Source organism: Pithys albifrons, chromosome 5 (assembly GCF_047495875.1).
Source record: "Pithys albifrons albifrons isolate INPA30051 chromosome 5, PitAlb_v1, whole genome shotgun sequence".
In the NCBI taxonomy this organism is placed as follows: Eukaryota; Metazoa; Chordata; class Aves; order Passeriformes; family Thamnophilidae; genus Pithys; species Pithys albifrons.
Window position 1 is genome coordinate 49696655 of NC_092462.1, and position 12314 is coordinate 49708968.

The 12314-nt window shown below is 33.8% G+C and overlaps 1 protein-coding gene across 2 annotated transcripts in view; it reads left to right on the forward strand.

Moving 5' to 3' along the window:
- Positions 1-12314, forward strand: part of GABRA2 (gamma-aminobutyric acid type A receptor subunit alpha2) — a 64212-nt gene that overhangs the window by 30438 nt on the left and 21460 nt on the right. For both annotated transcript variants that reach the window (XM_071556548.1, XM_071556549.1), the window contains exons 5-7: positions 7464-7684; positions 9957-10039; positions 12027-12170. In XM_071556548.1, coding sequence (XP_071412649.1) covers positions 7464-7684; positions 9957-10039; positions 12027-12170 — 448 coding nt within the window. The remainder of the gene's footprint in view (positions 1-7463; positions 7685-9956; positions 10040-12026; positions 12171-12314) is intronic.

A 12314-nucleotide genomic window follows, 5' to 3' on the forward strand; every position in this document is an offset into this window, starting at 1 on the left:
TTCACTGTCACTCTTCTGTCTTTTTGAGATGTTATTTATCAGATATGTTTAAATTCAGTATTATAATGCTATGCCTTATAGGCTTCAAACCTGATCAGTGATACAAATTTACTTTGACATTAGCCTGAGAGAAGAAAAGCTGCATTATTTAGAAAAATAAACAAATGAAAAATTGGACAGAACAACTGAAAAACAAGGCAAGTTTGAATTTTCTAGAGTTAAAAGGCTAAATTATGATTAAAGGAGCTAATTAAAGCATTTATGATATTAAAATATTTAATATTTGAAAATTCAGAGGTAAAGAACAATTTTTGTTGGATTATCATTTTTAGGATAAAAAAGGATATAGCTTAATTTAAACATTAAACTTGATTATCTGTTTAAAAAAATTAAAAAAGATGTTATAAATCTATATGCTGCTAACTCGAAATTCAGCACTGAAAGCAATGTACTTTTACCTCTTCTTTTCAGACTTGCTTTCTTTCCAGGCTCTCCTGACACTTCGGCTTCTAAAATTTCCTGCGTAGCCTAGATATAGTAAGTGCTGATGTCCATAAGAGAACAATGTAATATATATAATAAATGAGAAACTTACTCCTCAAGCAATAGTTATTACATGTAAGACATTATATATGTACTGAGATCCTTTATATTAGGTCTGCTGTGAAAAAGCTTTGCCAAGATTGAGCCAAATTTTGCCTCAGACCAGTCTTTGTCACTGAAAACAGTCTTTCCTGCTTTCCTGCAACACACACTTAGTAGGTGGCAGGACTTGAATCCATTGAGCTTGAATATTAGAACTAACAAGCTTTCTGAAACTTTTGTATTTCAACTTTCTACTTCATATTTTCATTGTTTTGGGAGAGTTTTTTTTACTGTGATTTACACTTTTCCCCCCTATTTGTTTGTAAACAACAATTTTTCCTAGTTTTTCACTTTAGAGTCAAGGAACAGGAACATTTCTCCATGGAGATGGTCATGCCTAGCACACACACTTCCATTCTTGTCAGTTTTCAATTGAAATGTCATTAAATATTTCTGATTTTTCAAATACAGCCAGAACAGAAATTTTCAATGAAGATTGAAAGCGAAATCCAGAAATGACTAGAAGGGTTGTTACATTATTTCTCACTACAACTGATGATGGTTCTTTAGAGAGGGTGACTTAACTGGGAACCCTGTGGGGTTTTTTTCCCTGTCTGTTTTCAGATTTCCTCATGCCAGTTTGTACTTTGTATTTTGGTTTTTTCCTATGAAACTTATTTTTAGCTGTTTCAAAGTCTAATTATTAGCTAGAATTCCTTTACTGGAGAGAAGCTTTACAGGGATGGCATGATATGTAAGTCTGGGCAGAAGAAGGGAATGCATCAAGGTGATCTTTTTTCACAGAGAATTACCTTGCAATTAATGTAGCTATTATTTTAACTCAGTAACAGAAGACGAAATAGTAAAAGAAATGATAAATACACTTGGCTTTTTTGGATATTGGAGAGTATCTAGGTTGTGGTTTTATAATTGATATGTTTCTGAAAAGTCAATAAATTTGTTGCTTTATTACTTTTTTTTATTGGTTCAGGTTTAACTTGCAAGTTAAATCCATGGGTTTAAATTTTGATGAGAATATATCATATGAACTCTTACAGAGTTTTTGTCCTTTTATTCTGTTGGGAAGGCTTGTTCCCCTGTGTAACAGCCTGCCAAGTGGATCAATACTGGAGACTGATTTGTCAGAGGCTGTGTCCAAGCTCTTCACTGACATTAGCTCTCTGTGTACCTCTTGCTTGGATTCCTGTTTCTGGCACCAGGCATCCAGTATGTTTCAGGGTTGCTCTTTCTCTGTGACTGAATAAAAAAGGATAATGAAAAGTGTTTGTATTTTCAGTGAGAGCAGTGTGAACAACATCCTGTAGTCTCCTTTCTAAGTAATCCCTACTCGTATCTTTCACATGCCTGTCTTATCCTTCCTCAGTTCCTCTTTTAGACTCGGAGTTCATTCTACATCAGGTCTATGGAAAGAAAGAGAAGGTCTTTTTCATAAATGAATATGAATAGAAAGACATTCTCTTCTCTAGACACTATCATTCAAACTGGTTAAACACATTTTTTCCAGGTTTTTTTTTAATACTTCATGTTTAGATTAAATGCTTAGACAAAAATGATTGAAGTTGGCAGATGAAGCAGAAATAAAAGGCTTGAAAGGAATTCTTCAAATAAAGGAAAATCATGCTGCAATTCCCTAGAAATATTCCACATATTCTTGATAGTGTTAGGAGTCGTATATATCTGGAAGACATTACTTATGTATTTAAAAGTGAATACATGTTCCTTGGAAAGGCAGTGATGGGATAGTGTTTCAGTTTTTAACAGGGCTGTTAAGGATTTTGATTAAAAAATAACCAACATCACAGTTTCAAACCACAACTCTCCTTCATCAGAATATTTTCAGGGATTCTGTTCACCAACGTGTAAGATCTGTATCCTGGAAAGACCTGAAAGGAATTTCTGGTCATTTGCTATTTCCTTCTATGTTCTGTGCTGTGTACATACACATCAGAAGGCAAGTTTTGGAGAAGAGCAAAAGGACTCAGTTTATTTATCTGTACATTGAGATTCGATGTTAGATACACAAATAGAGAAGTATTTGTACAGTGCCTTAGTAGTCAGAGCTTGTGATTGGAGCATTGAGGGTGTTTGGAGAACTCTTGCAATCCTGGTATTTTTAGGCAATTATTTGTTTTTAGAAAAGAGATAAGTAGAAAGTGAGATGGATTGTTTGTCCCATATGGTAGACAGGCCTAGGTAAAGCCGAACCATAAAATGATGAACTAGGTTATGCAGACTGTTGTAGTGTGTTAGTCCTTGTGTCTGCCATCTGCACCACGCACAGAGAATGAAATGGCCAAGACAACAAACTAATGATTTGATCCTCCCACTGTAAAGCTAATTTTATCATTCACTCTAAATGCTTAGTGTGGAAATTGATTTTCAGAAGTTGCATCACTCAAACTTGCACTTATCAAACCCACAAATATCAGATTATAACAGGAGTGCATATACTGGGCAGCTTATTTTTCTTTGAATTATTGCATTTTTTGAGCCTAAACCTCCTTCTTGGTTTTCTTGAAAGTGGTTTTGATGCTTAGAGGCATACCAATCATGTTAGAATACAACAGTACCAGACCCATACTAATAGTGTTTTTAAGCTAAACTGAAAGAAAAATTACACATTCCCTTGAGGTAGATATGGCAACTAGAATGCACTTCTTAAGAATTAAAATTATGGAATTATATTAATGTCAAAATAAATAATAATATGAGGACCCCATATGAGCTAGATGATATTCAAGTCCATGAATCTTAAGTGTTTATCTCATGAATGTATCAACTACAGTATTTCTGACTGTCTGTAAGGAATCAGTGAAAACATGTATGTGCCATTTTCTGTTTACTTGTTTACAATTTTTTTGTATTTGCCTTTTAAAAGTTTTATCTTTTACAGTATTTAAGATTTGGTTTTGTGGTTATAAATGTGTGTCAGATGGTGTCTTTAAGAGTGGTTAAGAAAAAGACAAACATACTTTAGAGAATTAAATAAGAAAAAATCTACAAGTAGCGAATGAGGAGCTCTGGCCTGAACTATTCATTAAACAAAATGCTGTGTTCCAGAAGGTGATTAATAAAATGTTCACTCTGCTTCAGAAAAATACTGCTTGCTAATGGACACTTACAATTTTTGAGATATTTGGAACATGTCCATCTTTACTCCATATGCAAAAACTGCCAAAATCTGCCAACCATTACCTCAGAGGATGAGAATATATTTTTTTTTGAACTTTCCCATAGAAATCTGTCCTTAGCTAAAAAAGAAGACTGCCATGTAGTGAGGAGGGATTGCATATACTCAGATCAGTTAAAATTTCTGCCAGAGATACTAAGATCTTTTTTTATGGCACATACTGTTATGCACAACAACTGCATATTAAAAGAAGAATGAAATTTCTTCACCATTTTATTCCTCTGACCATTGAACTGGCAGAGTGTTAAGTACTTCTTTGTACTGTAGTAAGGACTCATTTTCTGAATCTAAAATTTCATGTAAGCTGGTGTAATACATATCTGAATGATTATGTTTAATTGTACTGCTTTAGAATCTAGTTGTGAATGCACCATTTTAGACACAAATCAGTAGGAAGCATTTTTGTGTTTACAAATGATCACAGAAGTCCTTTGAAGACCTGGAGGTATGTTCCTGTGATTTTCTGGAGATACTGCACTATATACGGGAGAGTAGTTTGGTCATGTCCAGAGACAGCACAGGCTTTTTAACATAGGAAAATATCTGCAGATTGAATGAAACTAGTGTTGGGTATTAATTTGAGTATCCTTCCTAGACTCCACATTAGTGTTTCTCACAGAATGTTAATCTTCATTGAAAGGTAAACATTACACAGCATTTACCCCAAAGTGGTATATATATTGAATAGCAGTTGCTTATAAAATCTTTATATAGCCTCTTTTTATAAGTGCTGACTTTTTATCACATTGAACTAGATTCAAAATACTTAAATAACTTCATATTTTTTCATTTACTTTATATGGTAAACATCAATAGGGATATTCATGATCAGAAGTATAATAGATTTGGCAGAGGAGGGAACATGAAATCAGTGAATATAGCACTGGGGTGCAAAGGCATGGGTTATATTTTGCTTTTTGTAATCATTCTAAATGGACCATGACAATTTAATTTCACCTCTGTGCCTTAGTTTCTTTTCATACAAAATTGAGTTCCCAATACTTCCTTTGAAAAAATGCATAGAGGTCTTTAGAAAATAAGTTATTTCAGAATGATGTGAGATTTTATTACTGTTCTGTTAAATGGAAAAAGAGAGTGATTGTTGTCATTCACATCAAACTTCGGTGTATTCCCCATTTCCATCTTCTGAATGGGATGTTCTGAAAAAAAGATCTGCAGTGTGGCTTGAATGCAGAAGTGAGAATTACCTGTGGATCACTCAGAGATTTATCAGCAGAATCTTTCAAGGCAGCAGCTCAGATCCTTTCCTGCTCATTCTACTTCCTAAGCTATTGCCATGCAGTTTTTTTTGAAATGTTGATGTTTTGATTTAGTGGCATTTCATGTCTGCTTTTTTTTTTTTGTATTTTATCTACTTGTAATTCTTTTTATGTATGTTGTAAGACAGTGAAGAAGTAGGACCTTTGAAGTTCTTTATTGATGGAAACACTGAAGAAAGTTCAAATTTATATTCTAATCATTTATGTGCAGGAATATTTGTCAAAAGAACCTGTAGGACTTATCACTCACTCTTTTTGAATTTCAGTGGGATTTCAAAGTCTTATTCCCTCAAGCTCTTTTACCCACTTTACACCTCAAGCATCAATCTTATCACACATAGCAATGACTTACTGGTAAAGCCCCTCAAACAAAAACCACTCTTAAGACAATTGTTTTCCTTTAATTACATGGTATTTTCATCCAGATTTCATATATTCCCCTGATCCAAGCACACTGATCCAGGTGCTCCTGATACTATGCATTTTGTCACTTTCTCTAGTCTACAGCTGAGCTGATAGGTAACTTGTTATTTATAAATGGATTTTTAAGTCACATGATATTTAACAAATAAAACAACATATAAATCAGCAAATAAAGAGGACAATTGAATGTGATCTATCATAGAGAAATGAGCAAACTCCTTCTCATGAGACAATTTCTCTGGTAGTGATGAGACACTGCACAAAATCAAGTACAATATCAAAGAAATACGTGTTTTAGAGGTTCATAGTTTAATATTTCACAGATATATTTACTAAAACATTATCAAGATAATAGCAACTAGTATTAAAGAAAAGCAAATAAATTAATTTTCAGTGTGCTGTAGTGTTTGATTTAATATTATTTTGAATATTTATAATTTTAATTAGAAAAATGGCAATATTTTTGTATTAATGTAAGACCTCTTGATATAGCTGAAAATTGAACTTGGAGTTTTTGTCAGATTAGTTTATAAGTATCCATAATTTCAAAAATATGCATTTGTCACAGTTCTTAATGAGAACTGATTTCTGTCCTGCCCCTACTGTGCTCCTTCAGGTAACAAAATTCTCCTTCCCATATTCCACATCCTCTCCTTAGCCTCTGTCCCTGACCTGGAACAGGTCCCCACAGCTCCTTGGCTCACAGACCAAAAGAGATGAAGAGGGCTGTCACTTGTCACTGTCTAGTCAGTACTCCTTTTGTACCACCACATGACTGACAGAGAAGAAGCTTTAGCCTTATTAATCAGCACACAAGGGAGCCAGCAGAAAGGGATGGAAGCTGATAAGTTCCTTGAAATCACTTTTATATTGAAATCACTTGAATATTTTATATTGGTTGAATTTTATCAGGACTTGTCCATTCAAAGATAATTTACTTGAAAATGGTTTATGTAAAATGATTTATGCAGAGTAATTGCAATACTACAAACTGTTGCAATATACTAATCTTTTGAAACCACGAGACTGTTTTGTACCTGTCCAACAAAATGAAATTGCATGAAGGTAGCATTTGCCAATGCACAGAATACAGTTTCCTTCCAACAAAGTTTTTAAGCTCTTCTGTTTCCAGTTTATATGCTCTGCTGACAGTAGCAAAACATTAAATCCATTTACAGATTCAATTTGAAGTTGGTTGATGAATTTGCATTATAAATGTTTAATACATATCTTTTTTGTTTGTTTAGAACAGCAACCAAACCCAGCAGATGGGATGCCCAGCACTAGTTGACACAGCATTTGGTCTGGATCATCAGTCTGGTTTTGCTTGCATCCTTTTCTCCAGACCATACTGCCGTCCTGAGTTTAGGCATCAGAGTAAAGTTCGATAGACAGTGTGTGTCACCTGGCAATCATCAGCCTGTTGTTTCCTACCTATGCATTTTTGTTCATGAAATCCATACCATTACAGAGCCTTACATTCCTCTTTGCAAAATTCTTCCTTGTATCATCCTCCTTGATAATATGGGTTACCTTGTTTTCTTACTTCCAGTCTCAGCCATTCTCTGTGCACTTGGAGTTCTGGGTTACTCTACAGCAGCAGATGCTGAAAGAACTATTTAATGTCTTTCTGTGTACTTTTTCCTTACTTCTTAATGTAAAATAGCTGTGTTTACTGAAACTCTCCTTGTCACACATACTATGTTTATCAGGTACAGAAATCTAATTATTGGAAGGGTCAATATACAAACAACAGTCAGCAATCATGAAGGAGAATGCCGTACCCTTAATATATTGAATTCCTGTTTATTATTTTCACTATTATACAACTGTGTGGGGTGATAATTCTCCCTTGACAATTTTACCAAGGGAATTTTGCAAACAGATCTTTTCTGTTTTGGTTCTCAGAAAGCAGATTAGTGTTTCATAGTGTTAAAGGAAAGCATATATTTATTCTGTTACAGGAATACACAATAGATGTTTTCTTCCGTCAGAGATGGAAGGATGAGAGATTAAAGTTTAAGGGCCCAATGAACATTCTTCGATTGAACAACCTGATGGCCAGCAAAATCTGGACTCCAGATACATTTTTTCATAATGGGAAGAAGTCAGTGGCTCATAACATGACAATGCCAAACAAGCTTCTACGAATCCAAGATGATGGGACTCTCCTGTACACTATGAGGTAAGTCTGTTCATCAGTTCTCTACTCAAGCTATTTCTTGATGTGATTTTTTCAGGTAACAAATAAGGTTCCAGAAGGAGTCTTTGTTATGTTTCTGTCCCAGCAGAAGGCAAGCTAGTAAAATGTATGTTTGGTTTCCAGTTCTGTTAAAAGTCTGTTGAAAAGTCTGTTGATTGATATTGAGTTAGATCTGTTTTTCTACCTGTGCCTCAGTTTTCATATTTCTGTATTCCATTAAAAATACTGACCACCTCCATAAAGTGCTTTGAGACCTTCAGATAGAGTTTACCAACTCTGTCTTAGAATGATTAAAATAGGGTATGGGTATTGCCTGTTACTGTATCCATTGTACTGACCATGTGAGCCCTTAAGCAAATTTATTAACATCAGTGGCAATGAATAAAAACCCAGAAAGAATAAAGAGTTAATAAGGTCTCAACTTCTTTCCAGCAAGAGCTATAGGGAAAATATGTCTTACTCTGTAATAATTGTTTCTTTATATTAATTACAATATTTTACTTAGAGTTTTAATGCTTGCATCCTGTGCATCATTAGCAGCTACCATATTTAGCTGGTAATATGTATTAAATTTACTTAAAAAAAATTCATGAAAAATTATAAATATCATGTATACATAGATATAAGCAGCATTTTTATGACTGATTTCTTCTTTGATTACTATTTTCACAATAATCTTACCTATATGAATTTTTTTGAAAATTTTAATCCAAATTTCCAAAGATCCTACCTGACTTCTTTTTCTTGGAGGATATTTAATACAGTGAAGTTATTGTTCATGTAGACTTAAAATCCCCAACCTAGATAAGATACAAAATGTGAGCTGCAAAGCAAACGTAGTGTGTGATTTTTTCCATGGAGCCACACCATCATCCCTTCAGCCAAATTTTACTATACTACTCTGAAACCCTTACAATATTGAAGGTTAATGGGTAGACCGCTACTATGTTAGATGATGTGGTAGTTAGAGAGGTTCAGAAAAGTTTGCTGGAAATAAATTGGTACATCATTTGTAGAATTTTTCCTTAGGCTCAAATCAATATTTGAACTAGTCTCTGTATAAATTGACTGAAATTCTCTTTCTCCAAAAGGTATTATAATCATATACTATAAATAATGAGAAATACTGTTTGAAACCATTATAAAGCATAAGATGGGTCATGTCATCTAAAAGTAACTAAGCATTTTCATGATTTGTAATTATGTTGCTTCACAGGGTATGAGATTAATGTATAGACTGGTTTATTGCCTAGATTTTAAACAGCATTTTTTGTCTGTGTCTACATAAAATGATTGTGTGATTTTTATCAGAGACTCATGCAGTTCTTTCCTTGCCTTCAGCTGTTTGCTGATTCTTGTCTCTCTTGTCCCCTTGAATTCATAAAAACATTCCTGGGGAGTAGGGGAATACAAATATAGAATATTTTTGAGTGGAAAGGTCAGAGAAAATAGCCAAAAATAAAATGAGTAGGAACCACCATGAGTACAGAAGGATGTAGCTGATGTTTAGGATACGTACAGGATAGGAAGAAGAAATAGAGGGGGTTTTGTGTTTTGTTTGGTTTTTTCTTTTTTTTTTTTAAATTAAAAATAATAGAAAGTCTGTAAAAAATTTCTTCAAATTGGTTTAAATTATTTTTTTATTATGTTAATTCCTATATATGATACTGGGATATTTCTGGGATTTTTTTATCACAAAATCAGCAACAAGTGCATGCACTGTTAACATACTATCACACTTACACATAAATAAAAAGAATAATCACAAGTAACATGGAAAATGAGTAGCAGCAATCTTTTGAAAGAGCACAAATTTTTTTTCTCTACATCTTCCATTCAAACTAAAGAATTTAAATTCAGAAGACTCTGATGCACAGTTCTGTGGTAAATTAACTGTATTTTTTGTGCTTTTATAATGAGCCTTTGACAACCATAAAAGCACACATGTACCTCAAAATATTACAAGAAAATTACTGTTCTTAACAACCTCCAATTACATAATTAATATTTTAATTTAAATGGCCTTTGCTTATAGTTTTGAGGTCACCTTTTTCAGGTACTTGATGTGGTAAGTTAATGCTTTCCAAAGAAACACATAAAAGTGAAGAAGCAAGAACTGATTTAAATTTTTTTGAGTTTAATATAAAATTTCAATTTAATCTCCTAAATCAGCATGCTCTCTGTTCATTTCTGTGGAACTGAATTTCTTGTCCTACTAAATGACTTAAATGCATATTGCTCTTTTGCAATTTAGGCTTACAGTCCAAGCTGAATGTCCAATGCACTTGGAGGACTTCCCTATGGATGCACACTCATGCCCACTGAAATTTGGCAGCTGTAAGTAAATAATGTGAAATAAAGCCTTTGGTTAGTGAATATCTAACATTGCTCAGCATAATTTTGTTTCAGTAAATTGTTACATGAGAAATTTAAACCACAAAATGGTACATTTAAAAATATTTGTAACCTGACACATCAAAATATCTTTTCTCTGTTCAGTGTTGTGTCTTCTTGTGTATTTTAAAGATTTCCTTACTCCAGTTAACAATAAACCCTGTGCACCTAATCAATACTGCACTGGTCTAGTTTTATTTGCAGCATGCAAACCATATCAATGAACACAGAACTGGAAGCACATAGCCAGAGTAGTACTAACAAAGAGCAGATCATAGACGTCAATGAATGTTTTTTTAATTTATTAAAGCATTTAGTTTCTCTTTGTTGTTAATGATATTTGTTTTTATGCTCTTAGTCTATGAAGGCAATAAAAAAATGGCACCTTGTAACTGATTTTAAAAAAACCTCTCTTTCATTTCCTTCATAGTCATCTGTGCTCCAGCATATTGGCATATTCCAGGACTCTTACTTCTGTTCATTTTGAATGGCTTCACACACATTTTATTTCTTTACCTAGGACTCATATCTAGGCAACTGTGAATTTTTCAGCTTTTATTCTTGGATAGAATCTAAATGTTGAATAGTGGTGAAAATAAGCAGGAATCCTGAGGATCTGGGTTTAACTGAGGCCAGTTTGCCAGTGGTATATATTTGTCACAGCTCTTTGTATGCTGCTATTCTTACATTTCTGGGAGGTTCATCAGCATGTATGAATGTCTCTTTTTTTTATGTGTAAAAGTACAGCCAAACTGAATGTACAGGAGAAGCTATAGTTTAATAGACTGACTTTCTTTATTCTTTTCAAAAAATCTAGCCAACAGGGAGAATAGGAACAAATAAACAATCGGCTGTATTTGTTCGCATTTAATAGTGGTTTTCATTAAAGCAGAGTTATTCTTGTGGAAACCTGGAAAGATAGATGGAAAGTGTTAAGAATCTCTACATGCTACCCACCTGCTGTATGGCTAGTTGCGTGAAGGAGCTTCTTTCTTGGCCTCTAGAGATTTCGCAAGTGAACGTATTTGCAGACCAAAAGAAATGATGCTTTTCTCTTTCACTGCACTGCAGTTATGGTGTAAGATTTAAAATGTACTTGTCTCAGTCAATCAAAATGAACACACAACTTCTCCCATCAGTGGTTTACCCTTTTCCTTTCATAGTCCATTTCTTAACAGGATAGTAGACTGGAAAAATTTTCAGAACATACTTTTTTTTTCTTTATTACTTACTGGAGCAACATTGTTGCTGTTTAAAAGACAGCATTGATTTGCTTTCATTCTAGTTTATTTTGACAGATCCCAGGCTAAATGTATTTTTGATCGTGAATATACTGAGAGAACAGCCTGCCTAATGTCAATATGTGCCCCAAAATGATGGCAAGGAGTGAGATTTGAGAGGGTAGGTAGGGCAAGGCACGGAGCCACTATAAGGGCACTGTCATTGAACGTGGCTTCACATATTTAAGTCTGAATTTCATCTAATAATAAAATGCTTGTGATACATGCCCAAAGTTGAGCGTGGGGACAACGGAAGGTCAGAACCATATAGCAATGAATTTTCGAAAATGCTATGCATCCTAAATCTTGAAAAGTTTTTCTTTTCATCTGCCTTGCCACGAGTTATTGGATACATATACCTAATCTGTCGCATTTTTTTAACAGTGTAGAAGAGACGTTGTTTGTAATTTAATATAAATAAATAGTGGTGAATAAGATCACAAATGAATGCCCTGTTCCCACGCTGCAGTAGGTATTTATGTTATAATAAAGCTATTTAAACAGCCAAACATATATTTTACGATATAATTTTAAATTTTTGGGGTTGAGTTTTAATTTGAAAGTTAAGTAGCTGTTGTAATTCTATGAGTTTTTTATGGAAGCTGTGTAATTTAAATTGCTGACAAAATATTTTATCTTATTTCTCACAGATGCGTACACAACTTCAGAAGTGACATACATTTGGACTTATAATGCTTCAGATTCAGTGCAGGTGGCACCAGATGGCTCAAGATTGAATCAGTATGATCTTTTAGGCCAAACAATTGGAAAAGAGACAGTTAAATCAAGTACAGGTTAGTAAAAGATATTTTGAAGAAAAAGCAATTACTTGCTGTGAAGAATCTATTTCTGGCCTTGTTAAAGGCTACTAAAAAAATGTTGCAAAATGTGATCTATTAGGCATAGTCAATGTACTGTACAAGTAGCACAAAACAGCA